We start from the raw sequence: 25,233 nt of genomic DNA on the forward strand, positions 1-25,233 counted from the left end.
TACGAGTAGGTTAATAAACTCCGCTCTGCCTCCGCTTTTACTTATAAAAAATAAGTAAAATAAAATATTTAAATAAAAAGTTAGAACAAAAAACATTTTCGGCTTTGGCTTGACTTTTTTTTTTTCGTTTTTGGTTTGAAAATGTTCATTTTGGTGCAGCTCTAGGTTTGTATTATCTTTTACATTAATGGTGATAGAAGAACTATTTTCTGTCTGACGAATACAAAATAATGTAACAACCTTAAGTAGATCAGCACCAAGAGCAATTCTCATGGGCAGTAACTTGTAGCCACCAATCTGGGTTCAGTTATTTCTACTCGGCTTAGCAAAGAGTTTTCTTATTGGGAGATTGTTTTTTGACTATCCTCTTTACACTACCATAGGTCTTGATGTTCAATACCAGATTATTAGGTCATATTCCTTTAAAAAGTTTGTTTGGTGATCTCAGAATTTAGCAGGTTTCCATCTGTGCAGTAGAATTTATCTCTGTATTTATAGCCATGTTTCCATTCCAGAGCTGTACCGTTGTTGGGTTACTTGCCTCAAGACTTGGTCGGTACTTCAATCTTGATGTATCTACACCCAGAGGATCGCCTTTTAATGCTTGCCATGCACAGAAAAAGTAAGATATGACCTTTTGTTTATGTTGTCTGAGTTGCATGTAGATAAGTTCACGAGCGGAAAAATTACCTTTTATCCATAAGTCATTAAAAATAAAAGTGTTCTTTTCAGAATCCTGTCTTTTGTTCTTCCTTTGTAACCTTGTGTGGTTTTTTTTTTCCCCCCTGTGGTTGAGAACGGTAGTTTTGGAGTGGCCACACAAAAGTTGTTAGGTTTTGGGGTTTTTTAAAGATTTTTTTTATTATTATTAATATTATTCGTAAGAATTTTATACAAAACAAGTATACAAAAAGAAAATAAAAAAACTTGGTCAACATAACCTAGTAGCAGACTTAACCATAAAACCAAAAAAATCAACGTCTTTCAGTATACATACAGTAATAGAACCAGTAAGGAATATAAGAACTCAAGGATATTATGCCAAAGTACAATTTACAATCAGGAAGGATTAACAGTAGTGGTAGTAGAGGATAACCATGGGCCCCAGATTCCATCAAAGCGCTGCGAATTTCCCCCTCTGTTCATAGGTAAGCTTATCAAGATGTAAGGATTGATCAGGCCACACAAGTTTATAATTTTTTTGTTCCTGACTGCTGAATGCTCAGTGCCCCTATAAACCATGTATATGTCCTTCCTGGGTGAGTAAGGAAAGTGGCAAATATGCTACAAAGTATTTATGAGCTTTTTGTTTTCTTCTTTAGTTCTGAAATATGCAGGGCAACCGCCGTTCGAGCATTCCCCGATCAGGTTCTGCACCCAGAATGGTGACTACATCACTTTGGATACCAGCTGGTCCAGCTTTGTCAACCCCTGGAGCAGAAAAGTGGCGTTTATTATCGGACGGCACAAAGTGCGAACGTAAGTGAATGATTTGTTAGCGCACTCCTAGGGGGGTGTGGTGAAGGGTGGCCAGTGTGCAGCACCTTGGGTTGTTAGACCGGGGTGTCTAACTGCGTAAGACTGAACGAAGAAAGGAGGGAGCAGGAGCACGACTGCCCGGCGCCAGCTTTGTGGATGGGGAATAATGAAGGATGGTGGTTGGTCCAGGGTGACTGGATGTGAGGTCCTCATCACGTGTATTCACTATCACTACACCACCTCCCATCCAGTCACCCTGATTCCACCACCATCCTTCATTATTCCCCATCCACACAGTTGGCGCTAGGCAGTCGCACTCCTGCTCCCTCCTTTCATTGGTGGTCAGAAGCATTTTAAACAACCCCGTCCATGTCCCCAAAAAAAAGCAATCCCACAATCGTTAGTGGTCAGTAGCGCTTTAACCCCATCCCTCCCTTAACTTTGGGACCCGATCGAATAGCAAACTTGAGCATTTCAAAATATGCAGGTCTCGCCTATCTTTTCATTTTAGGGGGCCGCTGAATGAAGATGTGTTTGCTGCAAGAAGTACAGAAATCAACAACGTTGACAAAGAAATAAAAGAACTGCAAGGACAGATCTACAAAGTCCTTTTACAGGTAGATATCATTTTCCCTCAGTAAAGAGTCTCTGTCCTATGTGACCCGAGCGTTCAATTGTCCCACGGAGAGATTTTCCTTTTTATGTCCCGTCTTCAAGACACAACAGGAGCTGAAAATAAATCTCTCCAAAGTAAAAAGGAATCCCCTGTTAGACAGTTGTCACCAAAATGAATATATAAATATATATTTTTTGTGTGTGTGTATATATTATCAGTTTAGGAATGTATAAGCTTAAGAGGGGGAGGTTGGCATGGTGACCCATCCTTATACCTCCTCATTCGTTCACTTTTGCGTTTGACAAATTTATTGCGAGGGACATGCTTTCAGCTAGCTCATTAATTTCTTTGTAACGTGTCAGAATGTATTATGTAAAAAAAAAAAAAAAAGAGGGGGGGTGAGGGGATTGGCTTTATTTATTTAGGCCACAGTAATTTTCCTAGGCAAAAGCTGAAAGGTCCTCCATTGTTACCCTTCTCCTCTATCAGTTTGATGGGTAATTTGTCACCGCGGGAGAGAATGGGCCTTGCATCACTAGCCTCTGTTGTACAGCCATGAAAGCCAAACGTCATACAAACATTTAGGCTCCTTGACCAGTCTACGAACAACAACCCATTGCTCCGCTCTCACATGGAACTGTAATTTCAGCCCGTCTATGCTGCCATTCAGAAATATTCTTTATTCATTTTATCTGTCTTTTTATGACTACATGAAATCGCCCCCTGCGTACAATAAGACATGTGTCCAAACTCATTATTCCACTTTACAGAAACAGGTATTTTCTAGAAGTCTTTGTAGTGTTCAGGTGAAAAAACCGGATGTAGCAAAACTTCCACACAGTCGGACATTTGTTGAATGTTTTCGAGTAGGTGTGGTAGGAGGACATTTCAAAATAACAGCATGTCTCCTGTCACATACATACTTGGAGTTAAATCTTAAAAAATCTTAGAGAGTTAAATCTTAATACATTTAAGTACCTTTAAAGGAGAACTATGAGGTGAGTGCTTTTCACTCGCCTCATAGTTCTAGCCGACCTGTGACAATGAGACTGTTACAGGTCGGCTCAGTAGATCGGGAGGTGAGCGAACACATACCGGCTTTCGCTCATCTCTCGATCCTGTCACAGCCTTCTGCCGTGACAGGGGAGGGGCTGGATTCCTGGGAGGGGCGGGTACAGCTGGCTCTGCCTCTAGATAGGCAGAGCCAGCTGTCACTCACGCAGCTGGGCGGATCCAGACATAATTGTCGGGATCCGCTTCAGCTGCGGCGTCTCAGTATACCCCGAGCTGTAGCTCGCGGTATACTGAGCTTAGGATGACGGGTGGACGCTAGTTTGTGTCCTCCCGTTACCCTGAGGAGAACTATGGGGAAAAGCCTTATCCCCATAGTTCTCCTTTTTAACTTAACAAAAATGTATCTTATTTGTGTGTCACTCAGCTGTAGATCCTCAAATCATCTCTGAATTGGTGCTGACACTGTCCTTCCTTCTGGAGGGGGGCTTCTTTTGTTCCCCATGGTCCCTGTGTGTGTTGTAGTCACCACTTCGTGTTCCTGTGATGGACTACAATCTCGCGTTTAGTTCACTAATTTGTACTGAGATTGTAGTCCATTGCGGGACCCAGCTTGGAGCGGTGACTACTTTACAACACGCACAGGGACCATGGGGAACAAAAGTAGCCCCCCTCCAGGAGAAAGGACAGCGTCATCACCAATTAAGAGATGATTTGAGGATCTACAGCCGAGTGATACACAAATAAAATACATTTTTGTTACTAGTGAAGGCACTTGAATGCATTTTAAGTTTTAACTCCTGAGTTGCTGTACAGAGACCCCCATGCTCTATTTGTGAAAACAGTAGTCTCTCTGCTAAAGAAGACTAGTCTAGTCGGGGGGGAGCACAAGCTTTTCTAATTGCAAAGCTATCTGTCTCACCCGGTAAGGGGAGTGTCAGACCTCTACAGTAAGACCACTGCTTCCCTGCAAAGAACAAGGTTTCCACTGCATACTTGCAGGACACATGCTTTTCTACTCGGGCTGTGGCTGCTTTAGATGGATTCCTGGGAGGGGCGGGTACAGCTGGCTCTGCCTCTAGATAGGCAGAGCCAGCTGTCACTCACGCAGCTGGGCGGATCCAGACATAATTGTCGGGATCCGCTTCAGCTGCGGCGTCTCAGTATACCCCGAGCTGTAGCTCGCGGTATACTGAGCTTAGGATGACGGGTGGACGCTAGTTTGTGTCCTCCCGTTACCCTGAGGAGAACTATGGGGAAAAGCCTTATCCCCATAGTTCTCCTTTTTAACTTAACAAAAATGTATCTTATTTGTGTGTCACTCAGCTGTAGATCCTCAAATCATCTCTGAATTGGTGCTGACACTGTCCTTCCTTCTGGAGGGGGGCTTCTTTTGTTCCCCATGGTCCCTGTGTGTGTTGTAGTCACCACTTCGTGTTCCTGTGATGGACTACAATCTCGCGTTTAGTTCACTAATTTGTACTGAGATTGTAGTCCATTGCGGGACCCAGCTTGGAGCGGTGACTACTTTACAACACGCACAGGGACCATGGGGAACAAAAGTAGCCCCCCTCCAGGAGAAAGGACAGCGTCATCACCAATTAAGAGATGATTTGAGGATCTACAGCCGAGTGATACACAAATAAAATACATTTTTGTTACTAGTGAAGGCACTTGAATGCATTTTAAGTTTTAACTCCTGAGTTGCTGTACAGAGACCCCCATGCTCTATTTGTGAAAACAGTAGTCTCTCTGCTAAAGAAGACTAGTCTAGTCGGGGGGGAGCACAAGCTTTTCTAATTGCAAAGCTATCTGTCTCACCCGGTAAGGGGAGTGTCAGACCTCTACAGTAAGACCACTGCTTCCCTGCAAAGAACAAGGTTTCCACTGCATACTTGCAGGACACATGCTTTTCTACTCGGGCTGTGGCTGCTTTAGAAAGAAAAACTGTAAAGGTGCTCATACGCCTTACAATTATCATCTGAAAAAACAAACGCAATCGTGTTTTCATACGATAATCGGCCTCGATCTGGAAGACTAAAAAACTTTTGTCGGAACGAACGAAAATCGATGGATTAGTAGCGTTTTCGTACAACAAAAATTGCAACAGGAACACTGCACATGCGCATACGAAAATCCGTTTCTCTTACAGTTGACTTAAAACTTGCAAGGATTTTAGCAGTGTTATTTGCAGGCTCTCTTAACAGGTTCTGTTCTATTGACATGTCACTGAATGAGGAAATAGCGTCACAAGATCTCGCACTTTGCCAGTTGAATTTACTAAGGCGACAGGTTATAAATTGCCTGGATAGGTGACAGAAGGGTGCAAATGGTTCTCCAGCTGGTAATTGAATTGGAGTTAGCATGGAGGTTAAAGTGACATTAAAGCCCCCCCCCCCCTCCATGCTGCTCTAAGGACTTACCTTAATTGATGCCTCTTGATCTGATCATCTTCTTTCCAGTAGTTTTCAGGAGTCCCTCCAGCTCTGGTCTCTGATCCAGCACTGATTCCTGTCTCTTCCTGTCCCACGGAGTCTGTGCGGGTGCACGCTGCTGCATTGACTTACCCTGTGTCTCTTCTCTCGGCCGAAGATCTGAACTGTACATGCGCCCGCCTCATGATCCTCCGGCGGCCGCCCGAGAATCTTCAGATCTTCGGACGGGAGCTCGCAGCGGAGACACAGGTAAGTTTAAACCTATTTGGTTCTCTTTTTGTTTTGAGTATATCTACTGCTTGCTAGCAGTAGATATATGCAAATAAGCACAAGGGTTTAATGATCCTTTAAGAATAGCCAGCGTGAAATCTTATATTGTAGGGTTGTCACAGTATTCTTTGTAGCATGGGAGGCCTGCAGTCAGCTTACCTTGCAGATACAGGCATCTTTCAGCAGCAGGAGACCGTTGCCATTGGCTTGGCTCGGCTCACTGCTCTCTGGCTTGATGGTCTGCAGGCAGCAATGCTATTGGTCAGTCCTGATCCCTGCCGCTCTTTATTACCTGACTACTTATCCACTAAGGACATTGCCAGCCACACGAAGGGAAAGCGCTCCAGTTTCTTGTCTATACAATATCCTAACCAGGCACAATACGCCTTGGAGATATTAAGCACTTGTTTGTAATTTTTCAAAATGAGTGCCTAATGGGAAGTTTCCCTTATGTTAATAACATGATTAGTCCCTTTTGTCATATAGTGTAGCTGTATTATTTTAGATATCCAGGTACTTCTAAAGATGAAATACCTAGTGCAGCACACCGAAGGATATTCCATGAAGATATTTGTTAGAGGCAGTGAACTGATTACAGGAGAAGGGGTAGATGGCATTTTGGAAAACAATCCTGCTTGCAGGTTTAGATTCTATACACACACCTCTGCAGTCTTTAATGGCAGCAGAGGAAGATGAACACGGCATGTTCTTGTTCTTTCTTTGTTGTCTCCTTTTATTGGACTTTCAAGGAGATTTCTCTATATGGAACCCTTTTTCTTTTGCTGCAGCCTGTACATAACACCGGTTCCAGTGGCTACGGGAGTCTGGGTAGTAATGGATCCTATGAACATTACATCAGCATTGCCTCTTCTAGTGATTCCAATGGAAACTGTGTGGATGAATCACATAAAGAACCGGTAAATGTAATCTGCTATTTGTGTCAAAGTGCACCTGTCTCATTTTGCAGACAGCTACATAGGAGGGGAGGTGAAATGGGGAGCACTCATCATTGGATTGAAACACTAGTTACTAAAGGGTGATGTTACATCTCCCAAATGTGGATAGAGGCTACAAAAACACTTGTTCAGTAGAGCGAGGAAGGGTTACAATCATTGTCAAGTTTTTGTTATTTTTTTGTTGACTCCTGTGTACCCGCATTTGTGTTGACTCCTGTGTACCCGCATTTCATTACCAGGAATTGGGATTTAACAGCCAGGAAATAATGGCTACACATAATCTTAAAGAAAAGTGACATGAAAGAGGAAGTGTTGCGAATTCACCTTACCATTGTACATTTCACGAGTCCTTAATGAGCAGTTAGTATGTGTAAGCAGTGACTCGTGTGACAACAACATATCTCTGAAGTAGCCACACAATTTACAATCCATTAATGCTGTAGTGACACAAAGTAGAGTCAGAGTATGATAATTCTTCCTTTTCTGTACTGTGGTAAGTTTTTTATAATGCACACCTCCTCTCATATTGTCGTATTATGATATAGTTTCTGCTTTTAGCAATATATGAACGGAGAAGAAACGCATATATCATAACATGTTTTACCTGAGGAAGACACTCAGTTGATATAATAAAGTGGTAGCAGTACATAGAGACCATCTCTGACCGTTGGCTGATGTAGAGAAAAGTGTTAGTTGTGTTTCTGATTTCAGAGGCTCCATGTGTTAAAATAATTAACTGAGTTTCAGTGAGACCACAATTGAGTGAAGATAATTAACCTTCCTGCACTGCTGATTCACAATCGATTTAAAAGCTGGCAGTCCGGCTAATGTTTTCTTCTTTTCCTTTGTCCGGCCGTAGATGACTCCGAGACAACTGTACACGGACATCAACCGCATCAAGAATCTCGGTCAGCAGGTCTACATCGACACGAGGAGCAAGCCTGTGCCCAAGAAGGTGGAGGTTCTCCAAAAGGATCTTCAGAGAGGTGAATGCCGGATTTCTGCTTTGTTGGCAATTGCTTCTGCATGTAGTCCCCCTGTATTTTTCTTTCTAATTGTGTAAGAGTACAGAATACATCAGTTCAGGCATGCAACTCTAGAGTTTGTCATTCAGTGCAGTTAGTGACAAAAGCTTAGTTCCCTTGACACACAAAGCTGTGTATCGGGTGTGTACAATTGAAGCTTTTCTGGAGAGAAGAGAAATCTAGGAGTGCAAGATGTAAGGTTTAGGAGCCTCCTTTAGTAGAATATATGTTATTGTGATGCACAGGTGCTACATGGTGCACCATCTTCTTTTCCAGCATTTATTTGACTGATTCACAAAGACATATTTAGAAGTTGCAAGTTCAGTTAAGTTATAATGAAAGGGAGACTATCAGCTCTATGTCCAGAACCAACGTACCGTGTAAGCTGCTATACTTAGTGGGCATTCACCATTTACAAGCCCTTCAGTTCTGGACTGTGATGAGGGGTTGGAAGGGGGTCCTAAATATAAACAAAAGGGGTACGGAGTGCCCCCTTCAGTTATTTTAGAAGCTCATTCCAAAGCATCCCCAGAGCTGTTCAGTACTGCATCAGGATAGTGAGTGGCGGCATGACATGTCAAAGTACTGATGTGGATGGGCTACTATATCCCCCTGGTGCCCAAGTTGAAGTGCTAGGAAAAAAACACAGGTTTTTGTTCAATATTACTGAGTAATGAACTATTAAAGGGGTAATTGGGCCTCATGGACTATATACCTACAGTAGAAAAGTGTTTCATTTAAAGCCTGTGAGAAATTTCACGAGTGCGCAATGCAAATCCTGCATCCAGAACATGTCATAATGCTCCTACGGAATTAAGCCTGAACAATGCTTTGATATAATGTTAAGGGTGATCCATTTTGTACATATTCTGATTTCCCCCCCCCCCCTTTTTTTTTTAACTAAACAGAAAAACCCAATCTGAATGGCTTCCTGCGACCTCAGGAAAACGTGGTGGCGGAGGGAAATGCAGATTCATCATATGAAGCTTCCAGGAAGGGGCAGCACATACCTTCATACCAGCAAATCAATTGTGTGGACAGTATTATCAGGTAAGGGATTGTATTACAACAGAAGCAGCATTGCGCAACACCGTTTTGTACTCCTCAGGGAATAAGGCGCTGCCTGTGTGGTTGTGTACTTGTAATTAAATGAATAGCTTGCTTTTTAAACATGGCTTCCGTGCCCCACTGGGGCATGAAACAGTCCACCAGTATCACTATGGAGATGCTGGTCCAGCGCAATGATGTGCAGCCAACGCTGGAGTGATTGCATGTAGACAGGAAGTGGCTGGAGGAGATCAGAAGCAGCACTGAGATTAAAAAAACAAATCTGAGGACAGTATTTTATGAAAGTGAAACATTGCAGCTGCTCGTTAATACAGGTTATTTGACAAACGAAATTTCGTCCAGTTCGGGCTTACAACTTTCACACTTTGTGGCCGAGCATCTGTGCGGGCACCAGGAGGTCCCGAGGGTTTTAGAAACTCCTTATCTAGTATCTGCTGCACGTTGTGATTTCGTTTCCATTAAATTGCTCCTTTGCTTCAACCATATTGTTCTCTCTTCTGCAGGTACCTGGAGAGTTATAACATGCCAGCGCTGAAGAGGAAGTGCGAGTCCTCCACAAACACCACCTCTTCGTCATCAGAAGACGACAAGCAGGGCTTTTCCGGACAGAACGACCAGGAGGTTTTAGAAGGTAAGGCAATGACATTGTGGCTTAGCCTAATATTTACTGTCTTGTGCAATGTCAGAAAACTGTATTGTAACGCAGACTGAAACAACACAGAAGTCATGTAGTTTAGCTGACACCTTTTAAGACTACACTAGTACTAGGAATGGACAGGGGAACGATGGGCAAGATCTAAAAAGACGTATATAATGCAGACGGTTACAGTCATTAACACAATATCTGTTTTTCAGAGTTCCCCCGATAACATAGATTTTTACCATTTGCTCCTGCCCGTAGGTCTGTTATTTTTTTCCACCACCTTTAGCAAACCAAGCTGTCCAGCAAATGTGATAGAGTGGTTATGACAAACCATATTAGATTGCTGGTGGTCCTTACAACAGTCCGCTTTTATTCATTTGGTTTAAACCATGGGTAAGCAAACTCCCCCCCCCCCCCCCCCCCCCCCGTGGGGGGAAAAAAAAACCCCTACAGCAAGCTGTGGGGAAAATACAAATCCCATCATGCAATCTACCTCTGGGAGTCATATTCTGTGGCTGTCAGTCTTGCAATGCCTAATGGGATTTGTAGTTGCAACAGAGCTGGAGGGCCGAAGTTTGCTCCCCTGGTCCAAAATTATTTAAAAAAATTAGCTGTAACTGACTTAATAGTGTTATAGTTTAGGCTTTTTGTTGTTTATCTCTTACTTGAGGTCCAGCTGAGGCTACAAGTCCATCGAAGTACCTTGTCCACAAAGTGACAACACTTCTTGGAATTTAATGCAGACTAAACAGCATTGTCACCCTGTTAAAGGAAGTGGGAAAATAATGGCTCTACTGGCAGAAACAAAGGGTAATAAAACTGTTACAGGGGGGGATTTATTTAAAGAAGAAAAAAAAAGTCAATTTAATTAGTAAGGGCCCCCTCCCCCAGGTAGGGGGGTGTAAGTTGAAAAGTTAGAATGCCCACCTTTTCCCACCAGTTTCCTTGTTGCGCAAGGGTTGGTGTTGGTACCCTTCAGTAGATACCCCGGGAAATACTGAATAACCGAAATCTTGCTAGATGTTACTGCAGTGTAGTCCTGAAACAGGCTCGTAAGGTTTTAGCTACTCGCCATTCCCTGAAAATGGCCGTCTTGGTGGGCAGTGAAACCCAAAGTTTAGGTCATAGTTATGTGAAGAAGACCTTGACATTTCGTTTTGTTTGTTATGTTCTCAGTGAGGTGAAATGCAAATCGTGTTTCAGGATATGTTTTGCAAGGGGAAGACTTCTTTTATAACTTCAGGATAAGCAAATGTTTCCTAAATACAAGATTCATGCGTATTCTTCCTTGAATCTTGATGAGCTTTGTGTATTTCCTTCAAGTCTGTGCAGCAATCCAGTTTAATACTTTCCCCCTGTGCAGGAGCTTACTGGGATAAAGACCGGTCACTTCTACTCTCTCCCCTTGTGCAGGGTGACTGGTCTTGTCTCTGCCCACTCCTGTAGTTTTCTACAGTGGGTCTGTAGTGGGTGGGGCCTGCTGGGCACCTCCCACAGCTCTGATCTATGTACACCACAGTGATGATGTCACGGCTACTTTACAAGGCATTACATCTGGGTTTGCAAAGGCATTTGGTTCATACAAAGTGGATTTATACCCTTTGTGGCTATATACATGAATACATTTAAATGAAATAGTTTTTGTGCCCGGAGTTAATTTTTAAGGCAGAGTTCCAGTTAAGGGGGGGGGGGGGGGACCACAAGGAAATTAAATATATCCAGTCCTGTACACTGTTTTTCTTCTCCAAACTGCAGCATTTCATGCATGTTCATTACAATTAAAGTGATGATGGTGGTATGGGGAAAGGCGTGCACTGTTGGGAAGGGAGGTGGTGGTGTGTTCATGTCTAGCTATTGCTCACAATGCAGTTTATCCCGTCTAAGGATCACCATGTGTGTGATGCGGGCTCATTTCTTCTTCCGCACCCAAACGTTTTGGGGGACACGGTTTAGTTATGTGGCGCACTCAAGAAGCGGATAGTTATCCTTCTAGAAATGTATGTGTTGTCTGCACATTATGGCTTCAGCCACTTTTGCCTTTTCGTGATTACTAGAACAGCCCACAATCTAAACTCCCTCCTTTTGGATTTCGGGAGAGCCCAGAGGCTCGAGCAGCACAGTGCCAAGACAACGGATACACACAGATCGCGCACATGCTCATTGCTTTTCTATATATTGGTATCTGAAAAATTAGTCTCTGTTTGCAGAAGAAAGAATAAGCCTATATTTGTAAAGGGTTAGTTCACCCACAGGAGGTGATATTTCAGTTACAAATGGATGCTCTAGGTCAGTCACGGACTTCCAGCACCACCATGGAACATTACCCAGTCAGAAGGAGTCTCTCAGTCTTGGACATGAAGAGTTTGAGACCCCTTGTTGCTGTCGGTGGTTGGAGCTTGGAAATCAGGTGTGAATCTCACCGCTGGGATCTCCAACTGTTGCAGGAAGCCAGTTGGTAGGTAAACTTGCATCCACCCTTGAACTGAAATATTTTTTTGGGTAATCTAACCCCACATAATCTTGAAACTGGAAAGCAACATAGACATTGTTGTAATTTTTTCTGTGCTAGTTAAGGCATTGCACTTCTGTTGAATCATCTAAGCAAATGGTCACTTCAGCAAACATGTCCTTCAAATACACGGAGGCAAGGCGGGGTTTTCAGTGACATTGCTCCAAGACTGGATTATTTTGTTTGACATGTTTGCTGTAACAACTCCTTGCTTTTAGTTTGGAAAGCTTCTTTTTTTTTTGCTAAGCAGTTCTCTTTGGAATTGATTGAAATAACTTAAGAGACCTTGATACCTTCCTCTCAAAACTGTCCTCGAATTTCTTGTATCGTTGTAAGATGTTCCCGTGCTAGCGGTGCCTACGAGCCAGTTATCAGCGGAGTCAATGGTTACAACCGACGCTCAGACAACAGCAGCCGTGGTGGGAGCTCCGCTGACCGATCTTGCACTGTCCAAGGCCATGAGTGTTGTGTCCGTCACCAGCCAGTGTAGCTACAGCAGTACCATTGTGCATGTTCCACAGCCCGAGTCAGGTACTTCTCATCTTTCCATATCCTGGAGGATTCTTCGTCTTGTTGTTTTTTTCTTGAAGATGTTAACATATGACAGCCAGCTTGTCCTGCCAACTGAGCTTTTCTTTCCTTTTTTTTTGATTGCTCACTTTCTTTTCTTTCCTCGTTTTCTTTTTCTTTGTCCCTTCTGTATTCCGTCCTTCTCTTCTCCCCCTTCCCTCTTTCTTCTTTCCCCCTTCACTTTTCCTTCCTCCAATAAACTAGTGCTCTGTATAGATTTGTCAGTCAGTCTCTAGCTACAATCTATTGTTACTGGTTCTTATCCTATTTTTGTACAGCAACAGATCTCCATCACGGTCTAGTTACAACAAATGAGCATATGCTGATTCTCGATCTGCTGTGTGGGATTCTGCACACAATCGCTTTGCTGGCGCTTCTGAACACATACCAGTGCGTTTCAAGCCACTGAACTATGTAGTGTGAACAGACTGCTGTAGGTAGAGGATCCATGCCCTTTTCATCTCATGCTGGTGGCTCTGATGTGTTAACTCAGGACAGAGAGCCTATGACATAAAATGTCAGCACTAAAACCAAAGTCAGGCAATTTTGCCAAGTTGGAAGTACATTATAAATTCTTCTTTGAGCTACGGGCCCACGACAAAGGGCAACGGCTACAAAATTCCAGCTAACTTTTTGTCGATCCTTTTTCTCTTGCGTGTCTGTTAGTTAATATGTATGCAAATGAGCTATGATTACATACATAATCTCTTCCATAGATCTTTGCACACGTCCCAAGGCACCATTTTTGGAGTCCAGGGCTGTTAAAAGCTTTGGTTAGATTTTTGACTACAGTGTTCAACAAATATACAATTTTTCCTGCTACTTGCTGTAGAATAATCAAATATTTTTTCTATTCTACCTTTTGCAAAATGGAATCTAATTACCAAACAATTGTCATTTCTTGTGCTGCTTTTGGTGCGTTTTTCATTTCACCAAATTTGGATAATGAAAACTTTGCCCCCCCTACTTAACTTTTATGACCTAGAGGAATTTTTTTTTAAAGACTTCTACCACCATCATTTCATCAGCTTGTATAAGAAAAACATTCTCAGGCAGAATGCTCCTTTTGCTTGTTGTAACCAGTTGAATTCCTCCTCTAGCTTCCTAATCTGGTCTGGTAAACGACAGATTGAATGTTGTTGGTCGATAGAAGCAACAAGAGGACTTTTCTGAAACACTTTTGTTCCAAAAGGCTAAAACCTCTTCTTTTTTTTTCTTTTAGTTTTGGATAGAATAGGGAATGGTTAGAACTCCTGCCAGGTTCAGAAGATGTTCCTTCACTGCCTGTGAAACATCAGTGGGGTCATCAAGAACCTAACACAGGTTCTAGCCTTCCTCGCTCTGTGAAAAGAGTTTTTGTTGCCGAATGTCTTTGTTAGAGATTTCCCCCCTCACTTCCTGTCCTGGTGACATCCCCCAGTACAGGAAGTCAGGAAAAAATCTCCTGAATTTGCCAGAAGACCTCAAACCAAACCGACAAGAGTTCTAACCGTTTCCTTTACTATCCAATAATAGAATTTAAAAAAATGGCTAGATCAAAGAACAGATTTGGAACCGTTTTAGAAAAAGGGGTTGATTTGTCTTTATTGTGTTTTTGTTTGCTCTATTTTTTAATTGCACAGCTTTTTACTGTTGTGTATGTGATGTGTTGTGTATACAGAGGTGACGGCCATAGAAGATGCCACTGCTGGCAGTGAGCAGATTGAGATGAGGTCTTCACAAGTGCCTGGTTCCACAGTGGCACCGGAGGAATTAAAGCTGGTTGGGTTGACGAAGGAAGTTCTTTCTGCTCACACACAGAAAGAGGAACAGAATTACGTGGACCGGTTCCAACAGAGGATCCTGCACTCTCCGTACAGCAGCTATCTGCAGCAAGACGGCCGCAGCAAGGCTTGCTTCCATGAACAAGGTGTCCAAGGTATTTGTCGCCTTCGTAGTTTGGACCTCTACCGTTCCCATCACATGTTCACTTCATGTCTTTGCACATAGGAACCACTTTACCATCTCATGTCATCTCCTTTTTTGTTGTTGTGCTTGTATTTCAATTAGCATTTTACAACTTATAGGTTTCAGTTTTGCATGCCTGTGGGTGCAATCACCCCTGACTTCTTCCATTTCTACAAGTGTCTAACTCCTGTGGTGGGATTTTTCCCTGCCGTAGCCTCTGCCATCACCCTTTTAAGGAAACCTGTCATGAAAGGTAGGCTGCCATTGCTGACATTGCTTACCTATCTTAAAGGCTAACTTATTGGCTGCATGTAGAAGTGGCCAAAAATAGGCTGCAGGAGGTCAGCAGCATTCTGATGCCGAAAGGGATGCAGCCCCTTACCCAGAACAAGTATGCAGATGAGAACTTTTGACTGGGCTCTAGCTTTCCTGTTGTACATACCTGTTCCAGGTTCAAGATTCAGGAAATATTGATGCCAAAGGGTCACACATTCAAAGCGAGTTTAGAAAATACAGCTCCTGTGTGCATCCTGGGATAAAAAATATTTTTTTTTTTTGAAGAGACCCTGTCACCTAGGGCCGCAACAATTAATCGATTATAATAGATAATGAGAATGGTTGTCAATGATTCTCATTATCGATTCGTTGATTTTCAATTAGTTTATTGCCCCGCCCCCTCTCTGCTCCTCCGTTCTCCCTGCTGGAGCTGGCTACAGCGGTCTCTGTCACTTTCAATCCCGCTGCTCTCCCCACAGAGCCAGTGGGGGCACAGACCACTGCAGCTGGCACGATGCATGTCTGCACGATGTCTGCACGATGAGCAGTTACAAAGGGGATTGGATTAAGAATATTTATTTGACAAGATCGGTTTCAAAGATTTGTGTTGCTAATTTGCATTTTTTTTTTTCCTCTAAAGCCTAACTGAACTTTCCGCACGCTGCAGATTAGGAACCTTGCTCTCTGTTTTGACTGTTTTGAAAGGAGATGTCTCTCTGCAGAGGTCCCACATACCCCCCCCCCTACTGAGTCTGAGCTAGAAGTCAGAGCTTGACTCAGCATGGGACATACCGGACCTCTGCAAGCAGACCACTGGGTCCACACAGAGGGCAAGGATCCTTCTCTGGAGGATGCTGGCAAGGGATAGGTTTTTTTTTTCTACTCGGGCTGTGGCTGCTTTCTACATTTAAATGTAAAACTTTGCACATCTTCTGTTTTTAGATGTGTCTGGAATGTATGTACTGGATTTAAACTGTTCAATTTTCTGCCTTATATTCTAAGGATTGCAAAAGAAATCGCTGTGCATGCAGTCATTCTGCTAATTCTAACCGTCAGGATTGTATTTCTGCTTGTGACCCTGTTGGGGAGATTTTTGACTCTCCTCCTGTTCCTGTCCCTGTGACACCCATTTACCAGGAAGGCTCAGAAAGCCATAAAAATACTGAATATTCGGACCCTTCCATTATTTTTTTGTTTTGTTTTAGGGCTCCCATTGGGACACAGATAGAAATAATAACCTGGCAGAAGCTCTATCCAAAATGCAATATATGTAAAAGGCTTTAAGCTACAGAATGTACTTTGCTAAAGATTGTTCTGATTGGATGTTCTTTTATTTTTGCAGGTGAACACTCTTCTCAGCAGACCACCCCATCTGCTTGGAAGAAAGGTAAAAAACATGGTAAGCACAAACGGCAGAAACCCATGGAATCCTCGGACAGTAATGGTTCTCGTCCCAATCTGCCACCACGGCCGAGGAGGCCAGGTCCTTTGCCGCAGTCTTGGACACCATCTGAAGTTTCTCATCCAAGCCCCCCGAACATAGCTTTCCCTCCCTCTGTGATGATCCAACCGGCCTACTCCATGCCGGGGTTTCAGATGCCGCACATGGCAACTGCGATGGCAGGAGACTGTACCACCTCAACTGTGACTCCAGAGTCCATCCCGCAGTCCAACATCTACAACATGCAGACCTTCCCAGGATTCCCTTCTCCGTACATGGGTACCCTCATGGCTGTTATCCTCCCCAACTACAGCATGTACCCACCTATGAACCCACAGGTGCTTCAGCCTTTCTTCCCTTCTCAGTACCCATGTCCACCTGCTTATCCATACACTGCAATGCCTAGCACCCCTCAGAACGCTCCGTCACAAATCCCCACAGACTTTGTGGACCTGACTTTTGGAGCCTCGTCCCCCATGTCTGCAGAGGGACAGCAGGAAGTACAGAGCGAAGACCCGCGCCTCTTCAGCAACTCTAGAAGCAGCTCTCCTCTGCAACTGATGCTTCTTCAGGAAGAGTTACCAAAACCGGCAGAACCTCAAGAGGGACCCAATGCTGAGAAGCAGTCGGATATCAAATGTGTGAGTTGTGTTCTGTCCTTACTAATGGGTTATGGTTGGCTCTGTTTTGTCCAATTATTGATCAAAGGGGTAGATCTCCATAGACATAAGGAAGCAGAGATTTTAGAATTAAATTACTTGTTTACAGTTTTTTTTTTTCAATCCTTTGCTGCATCTCAGTGCTACTGATATCCTGCAGCCACTTCCTGTTTCCTGCATTTGCTGAACAGCATTTCTCAGGGTGGGTTTCCTGATGGTGACAAAAGTGGATCATACTATTCTAATGTGTGTTGAAACAGCCACTTGTGGTCTCCATCGAAAGCCCATGTGACCGGGTGACAACGAAGGAGCACCACTGTGAGACAGGGAAAGTGTGTTGTCACCCTATTACAGGAAGTGCCTGAACAAGGATTTTCATGGCAGGATCACCAGGTAATATTTTCATGAAACCTGTGTTTAGTGATCAGGTTTACATCTACTTTGACTTAGTGATCTGTACCCAAACCAGTTTAGTCGTTCAAGCCTTTAGCACAAGTAATATCTTAAAATGCTCAGTTCCTCCTGCCAGAAGTAGCTAATAAACTTTACTGCATGCCCGTTTTGTGTCTTTTTAAACAGGCGAACGCAGCCGGGAACAGCGGCAACAATGACGGCCACTCTGCTTCTAGCGAACTTTTTGACCTTTTGCTACTAGAGGAATCCCAGTCTGGTACTGGGTCAGCAGCTTCAGGATGCGGTTCTGCCAATTCCAGCACTTTGGGATCTGGTTCCAACGGTTTTACCTCAAACGGGACCTTTGGAAGCGGCACAGGTAATCAACACTTTGTGGTGACTTTAGTAGTTTTGTTGTAGTAAGTATCCATTATCCCAGTCTAACCATGCTCAAATAATGGACTCCCCAATACCCTGGACATCATGTATAATAACTGGAGGATGGGAAAGGGTCTGCGTTGCCCATAGCAACCTATCAGATGCCTCATATTTAATTAAATCCATAATTTTTATTTGTGAATGTGATCAATTCATTATAAATGATCTCATCTGTCTGTGTTAATGTTTGAACATACCGGCGCTCGCTCACTTCTCGATCCTGTGCCGGCAGAGAGCCGTGACGGGAGGGGCTGGATTCCCCCCTCTCCGGTCCTCCAGCGCTGACTGGCGGAATGGACGGGGGAGGGGGCGGGTACAGCTGGCTCTGCCTCTAGATAGGCAGAGCCAGCTGTCACGCAACTGGGTGGATCCAGACAGAATTGTCGGGATCCGTTCCGGCCGCGGTGTCTCAGTATACCGTGAGCTGTAGCTCGCGGTATACTGAGCCTAGGGTGACGTGAGGACGCTAGTTTGTGTCCTCCCGTTACCCTTAGGAGAACTATGGGGAAAAGCCCTAACCCCATAGTTCTCCTTTAATCTGTAGCTAGAGTAGGAACAGTGGGTGTGTTCCATCATCTGACATTTTAGACAGCTGAGAACCTCAGTAAACCCGAGATATATTTGTATTATCATTTTTGTGACGGGCTCTCTTTTAAGTAGATTTGTTTTCCTCCCTTCTCTATGGCTTAGGTAGCCAAAGTGGCTATGGCAAAAAAAAAAACAATGACAGTAAATTATTCATTGTTACTTGTGTCTCTGAATGGGGAAATAGATGGCTGCCCCCATAAATATATAAACTGACTTTTTAAGAATGCATAAGATTTTTTTTTTTAAATATGTATGTTGGGGTTATGTAATCTAAATAATGAATGTTAAGAGAAAAAAAATGTGCCCCTTTAGGAATACAGTGAATGTTCATGTAGTTCTTGCAGTTACAACAATCTTGCACTACCATAAACATTCCAGTGCGTTTCCTACCATTCCTTCAGTGCGTAAGAGCACCACTAGAGAGAGCCAACTCAGGCCTCCTCCGAAGTCCACCTCCAGTAATCGCCTATTATAGAGTGCAAGCTGCTGGGGCTCCTGCCCGTTATTCCAACTGTTTTCACAATGCTTTTACCGTTACAGTGCAGAGTAAAATATAATGTTAAATATATGTTCATTTGGTTTTATTTTTGTTTATTTACTGCTTTTCAGTTGAAATCCTGACTGCAGTGAGTCCATTTGGATTCATTTGCAGCATTTATATATTATATGGGCCTGGCATGTCGTACAGCAGATCAGTTCACATGCTGTTTGCTTCTCCTCTTGTCCACACAGTCTCTTACTTCATTGCCTGCAGTGCTTGAGAGTATCTCCATTAGGAAATTTCCCTTCTATTACGAAGAGCCATCTGCTAAAAGTAAGGGGCAGGGGATTCATTTGACTTTGGTCCTCACATGCGCAAAGAACACAAGACTGTTTCTGCAGAGCTAAGTCATACACCTGTACTCCTAGAAATTTGGAAGAGACTTATGTTGGAATAAAGCATGAGGTTAAAGGAGAACTATGAGGTGAGTGCTTTTCACTCACCTCATGGTTCTAGCCAACCTGTGACAATGAGACTGCCACAGGTCGGCTCAGTAGATCGGGAGGTGAGCGAACACATACCGGCGTTCGCTCACCTCTCGATCCTGTCACGGCTCTCTGCCGTGACGGGGGAGGGGGCGGGTACAGCTAGTTCTGCCACTAGATAGGCAGAGCCAGCTGTCAGTCACGCAGTTGGGCGGATCCTGGCACAATTGTCGGGATCCGCTTCAGCTGCGGCGTCTCAGTATACCGCGAGCTGTAGCTCGCGGTATACTGAGCCTAGGGTGACGGGAGGACGCTAGTTTGTGTCCTCCCGTTACCCTAAGGATAACTATGGGGAAAAGCCTTAACCCCATAGTTCTCCTTTTAAGGAAAGCAGACTATACGTATGTTCATGGTATGATTCTGATGGACCCATTACTGCCAGAACGTGTATGAGAAGGACGCCGTTGTAGTAAGGGCATTGTGAAAACATATTTTTTAAACTCTAAACTTTTTATGTTTCTTAAGCTGCCTCTATATTGAACTGTTTGGTCTTCCCACTCCTTGTCTTGTAACCGATAGCAGGACAGTTGTCCTGCTAATGTTACGGGTGTATTAGCTGGTTATAGTCCATCTTAGGCAAGGAAGAGCTGAAATTTCACTGGTGGATGGCCCTAGATGTGCAATACTTTGAGCGTTCGCGCACTCTCTTTGCTTGCCGTCATTAGTTTTGGCTCTTGGTAATGCTTTCTACATTGTAGCGCTTCAGGAGTGTTATATTGAATTTTGTTTTGTCTTTTTTTCCAACACCCTAAAAGGGAGCAGTAACAGCAGCAAGTATTTTGCTAGCAAGTCTTCTGCTAGCAAGTCCTCTCACACTTCCAAAAAGGGTCACAAGCGACAGGAGGCTGCACAGTCAGATTCCTTCTCCAAGGCTGCCGTAGATCCTATATGGACTTTAATAGAGCAGACGCCGACCCCCATCATGATGACGTATCAGATACCCAAGAGGTGAGTCCACAAAAGGCTTGTCCATTGTTTTTAAGACCCGTCTCAAAGTAGAACTGTGGCCGGGCTACAGACATTCAAATGCTTACATATTGGTATTCAGCCATAAATAGGCTTTAAAACAAAGTCACTGAGTTCTACAGACACTGTGGAGTAACTCGGTAGTTATTTCTCTCCCGCTTAGTATCTGGTTCTTGTTCCCCCTTCCCAATAGTGACTCTAGTTTACATACATAGCAGGTGCACAGGAAGGGGTGCAAAGAACTGATTTCAAGGACTTCACTGCTTCTCTTGTGAACTTGGAGGATGAATTGCTCCATAGTGTCTGTGACTACAGAGGTCTTTGAGGGATTGCTGTAATGTAAATTGCCTGGTAACAACTCTACTTTTTTAAAAAAAGGGGGGGGGTGGAGAAAGTTTTTTTTGGACTCTAAAGAGTATATTTTGTCAGTATATCTGGTAGGCTCAATTATTTTCTTTTGTTTTCCCGCATAGTTGTATAGTTTGCTGTTTGAAAATTATGAATTTGTGGTGTCTTGCTGCTCTGCCAACTGAACCCACCATAAGTGTCTCCTGGGTTGGCTCTTTCAGCAGCAGGCACGTAGACCCTTCTTATTATAATATTCATGGGTTCTCGCTGTTCATTCTGCAGGGATAAGGAGACATTGCTGAAAGAAGATCTGGAAAAGCTAACAGCCATGCGTAACAAACAGCCCCGGTTCACAGAGGAGCAGAAGGAGGAGCTCGCGGAAGTACATTCTTGGATCCGAAACCGTTCGATCCCTCAGGAGATAGACACTCAAGTACGGAAAACCGCACTGTGCTTGGTTAGACTTTACTTTCCTAATACTGTTACACCCCATTTACACACGCCTCATTCTGGGATACCTGTGGCAAAAACCTACGGATTCCTGTGGCAGGAATGCCAGGTGTTCCCTTTTCAAATGCGGCCGCTGTACCCATTGAAGGTAATGACAGAATGACAGCCGCATCTGTCAGCGACAGTCCACATGGAATTATACCATACGATTACTTGCAGTTCGGTGTAGATTGTCCCTGGACGCAGGATAGATACATCCAGCGGCTATCATTTATTCCTAGCATAAAACATCCACATGTATTCATCATATGGTACGATTACATGGGGACTGCCGCTGACAGATCTTATCGCTGTAACTTCAATGGGTACAGTGGCTGCATCTGAACCGGAACACTGGTATTCCTGCTGCAGAAATGCCATAAGTCCCATGTTAAAGCAGCATTAGAGAGGACGGCTATAATTACTCCACACATAATAGGGGATTGTTTCTTAAAATAAGGCATAACAACCACATTCTTGCTGTCTATTTTTTTTTTTTTTACACGGCTGGAAAATTGATCGGCTCCTCTGAGCAACACCACTGCCTCTGTTTTGCTCCAGGTTATTCATGAGTCCTATAGTGCATTACACTGTCCATCTAAATCCCAGATTATTAATGTATGGGTTGCTAGATTGCAGATCCTTACATGCTTCTGTTCTGACTGAACAAAAATAAATTGGAGCAGATTCCTCCAATGTTACGAGTGCGTTATTCGAGGAATCCCATCTGTTTCTTTTGTATTCTGACAGCGGCCACCGAATACCCGAACAGAGGCGGCAACTCATTGGCCGTTGGCTCTGTTCGTACGAAGATTTTCCGACCGGCTCCATTGATCAAGGGATGTCTGCCAAAAGGCTGCCAACAGCGGGACCCAGTGTGCGAATTTCGGCCTGTACCTCAAGAACCGCCAGAAATTCGCACAGTGTTTGGCCGCTTTTAGGGCTAGTTCACACCAGCCCCAGTGCATTCCGGCCCGATTCTGGCCAGATCGCATCCTGACCGGCTCACTTTGTTTTGGGGCGGGAGGGGGCGTGGCGGTGCATTGAAGTCAATGGCACCGCAGCCACGCCCTCCAGCCGCAGTGCGATCGCCCACACATCAATGCCTGCATTCCGGTCCGGTGCGGTCAGAAAAATGCTGCATGCACTATTTTTTTGTCTGACCGGAAAGCAGGCATTGATGTGCCACGCGTTCCGGTGGGTGATCGCACTGTGGGCGGAGGACGTGGCTGCGGCGCCATTGACTTCAATGCAATCAAAGTAAACTGGCTTTGATCCAGTGCGTTCCGGCCAGAATTGGGCAGGAACACACTGGGGCTGGTGTGAACTAGCCCTTAGGAGAAGCTGCAGCCTTTGAGACAATCATGAACACATAAATGGGATTCCGTGGGGGGAGAAAACCTTGAAAGGCCAAATATAAGCAGATTTAACTTTTGGATCCACGCTTGATAGAGGTTTTAACTTTTCCCTCTTGTATCCATAACTAAAAAAATGATTTTGATACTTTAAATAACAAAAGGTCTTGGTTTCAGATTGCTTACAGGACCTCCCCAGATATTTCTCCCATCAGAGGAAATGTAAAATGCCTCGTTTGGGCTAGTTGTAGCCAATTCCCTTAGTCCAAAGAACAAGAAAATAATGTCTCTGTAGATTGCTGTAGATGTGCTCAACAATGTCATGTCTGTCTTTCCAATCAACAGGGATGTATCACTTGTGAGAATGGAGCCCCAAGAAGCAACAACCCCAAGAAGGAAAACACAGCAGGAGACGGCTCCACCAAAACTGCCGAACGACCTCCGTCATCATCCCAAACAGAGCAACAGCAGCAACACACTCCAAGCCTGAGCAGGAAAACGACAAACTCAGAGACCTGCCTATCGTCGTAAATACTTTTCTTTTTCTATAAAGTTTTATTTAAAGTCCGTTCTTCACCGCACAAAGAAACAGGAAGCTTTACGTACTTTCTTTTACAAAGACGTGGAAATCCCCTGGTGATCGAATTTTGTAATTTTTGTTTTTTTGTAACCACATTTGTGCCAAGACACTACTGCCCACTTTGCAGCCGCTAGCAGGGTTTTTTTTTCTTTTCCCACTTATTGACTTGGCTGTTACATTTCCTAGCACACCATTCCATCCCTCTCCTGCACTAACTTTTGGCAAGTCCGCCATTGAATCTTCAAACATCAAGACTCTTGCAGATGTTTTTCAGTTCTCTTTCCTTGTGCACCATGTTTCTACCTGTCCTGTTTTGTAAATATTACAGATATTAAAGGAGTACCAGAACGGTGTGGTTTTATCAGGGCTTCCTTTTTTGTTTCTATTTGTAAATTGCCTTGATGAAATGACCTTTTTGGGAATAAATTTTTGATTATCCTTGTATCTTCTGGAACTGGTATCAATTGGTAGCATGTGATTTTCATAGGCCTGTAGAAAACGGTTTATTCAAAGCTGAACTCCAGGCAGACTGCTAAATACACAAACGAAATGTATAAAACCGGAATGGTTTGACCTGCCAAAGTATTTATATTTTTGTCCATGCGCTCCTGAGATTTAGACTGCATTGCCATACAGCAAAGCCCACACTAGCAAGGGAGAGGTCCTGATCTTGGCTGCAGTTTTGATTTCACTTCCCAGGAACCAGATAGCCATTGATCCTTAAAATTGACAGCTGAAAAGTGAAAATCACCAGCGTGACTGAAGTGCTACCGCCTTTCTTAGCGTATCATGTCACATGCGTCATCAAGTCAACATTTCAGGGCTACGCAGGGTCCATTCCTGATGACATAGTGACCACTATAATCAGTGTGACCACTTTGATGATCCTGGGACACGGCGCCATCTATATTATCACTTCGAGCATGATGACCAGTAACGGAGTAGGTCTATACCCTCTATGGAGTGCAGGTGACCCACTGCAACACTAAAACTTACAGCCGGCACCTAACTTTTTAGGCTTTCCATAGTTGTCATTGGGGCTGGCCCCCTAGAAAAAATAATCCTGAATTCATCCTTCCCTTCATAAAGGTCTTCTTTCTACCCCCACCCTGTGTCTTGACAGTGAAAAGAGAAGCAGCAGATGTGTCCAGGGCCAGGTCACCCCAGCAAGCTGTGCTAAAACGCATTGCCGCTGGTGTGCAGTTAGAGATCTGGTGTGAATCAACCCTCACTCTGCTCTCTTCTCAGATCAGCATGCTTCTTGCAATGCAGCATACACAACAGGCTCCTCATGCTACTTCTCCCACCCGCAGTTTGATCTATGCTGTACAAGGTCTGCAAGGGGCTGATACCTAATCAGATTGAGATACTTAAACTGCTTCCATTAAATAAAATGCATTGAATGGTGAATTAATGATTCCGGAGCTGCACTAGTGTGTGCCTCCTTTTATCTCCCTGGAGATCAGCTTTAAGCCTGAAAATTATGTAAAAGGGGTAACGCCATCTTTAGGCTAAGCACATGCAGGTATTTCTTTTTTATCTTTTCTTGTATTACCCTTCTGTTCCTGAATGCAACATATTGCGGGTAGGGATACACCAATACCGATACTAGTATCTGTATCAGTACTGAGTACTTGGGCGAGTATCCGTGCTTGCCCAAAAGCTCCAATACCTTTCCCGTTACTGGAACTTCTGGTCAGAGGAAAATTTTCCTCTGACCGGCAGTGCCGTTGGGGAACATGGAGCTAGCTTCCTGTGTGATCAGAAACCTGGGCAGCGAGTAATGACCCGGCTTCCTGATTACTGAACAGCCGGCTCCTTGCTGATTGGCTGGGAAGCCGGCTTTCCAGCCGATCGGGAAGCTAGGAGGCGGGTCATTACTTGCCGCCCGGGTTCATAATTGGCCGGGAAGCCGGCTCGATGCTGATTGGCTGGGAAGCCGGTTTCCTGGCCAAGCACAATCAAGCCAGCCAAACATGGAGCCAGCTTCTCGGGCAATCAGATTGCAGAGGAAGCTGACTTCATGTCAGCGGAAGCATTGGTATCGGTACTCTGTATCGACGAGTACTGAAAGCAAAATATCGGTACTCGATACCGGAAAACCGGTATCGGTGCATGCCTAATTGCAGGGTTTATTCTCTAAAC

The 25,233-nt window shown here is 44.1% G+C and overlaps 1 protein-coding gene across 1 annotated transcript in view; it reads left to right on the forward strand.

The window, feature by feature from the left end:
• Positions 1 to 23,087, forward strand: part of PER3 (period circadian clock 3) — a 52,649-nt gene extending 29,562 nt beyond the window's left edge. Inside the window, exons 10-23 of the mRNA XM_018552549.1 lie at positions 516 to 622; positions 1,323 to 1,479; positions 1,991 to 2,096; positions 6,600 to 6,728; positions 7,627 to 7,753; positions 8,701 to 8,842; positions 9,364 to 9,491; positions 12,349 to 12,543; positions 14,243 to 14,500; positions 16,148 to 16,887; positions 17,485 to 17,677; positions 20,106 to 20,298; positions 20,947 to 21,097; positions 22,854 to 23,087. Coding sequence (XP_018408051.1) covers positions 516 to 622; positions 1,323 to 1,479; positions 1,991 to 2,096; positions 6,600 to 6,728; positions 7,627 to 7,753; positions 8,701 to 8,842; positions 9,364 to 9,491; positions 12,349 to 12,543; positions 14,243 to 14,500; positions 16,148 to 16,887; positions 17,485 to 17,677; positions 20,106 to 20,298; positions 20,947 to 21,097; positions 22,854 to 23,039 — 2,812 coding nt within the window. The 3' untranslated portion in view covers positions 23,040 to 23,087. The remainder of the gene's footprint in view (positions 1 to 515; positions 623 to 1,322; positions 1,480 to 1,990; positions 2,097 to 6,599; positions 6,729 to 7,626; positions 7,754 to 8,700; positions 8,843 to 9,363; positions 9,492 to 12,348; positions 12,544 to 14,242; positions 14,501 to 16,147; positions 16,888 to 17,484; positions 17,678 to 20,105; positions 20,299 to 20,946; positions 21,098 to 22,853) is intronic.
• Positions 23,088 to 25,233: the final 2,146 nt, after the last annotated feature.

This window comes from Nanorana parkeri, unplaced genomic scaffold, assembly GCF_000935625.1.
Source record: "Nanorana parkeri isolate BGI_ZX_2015 unplaced genomic scaffold, ASM93562v1 scaffold5, whole genome shotgun sequence".
Classification (NCBI taxonomy): domain Eukaryota; kingdom Metazoa; phylum Chordata; class Amphibia; order Anura; family Dicroglossidae; genus Nanorana; species Nanorana parkeri.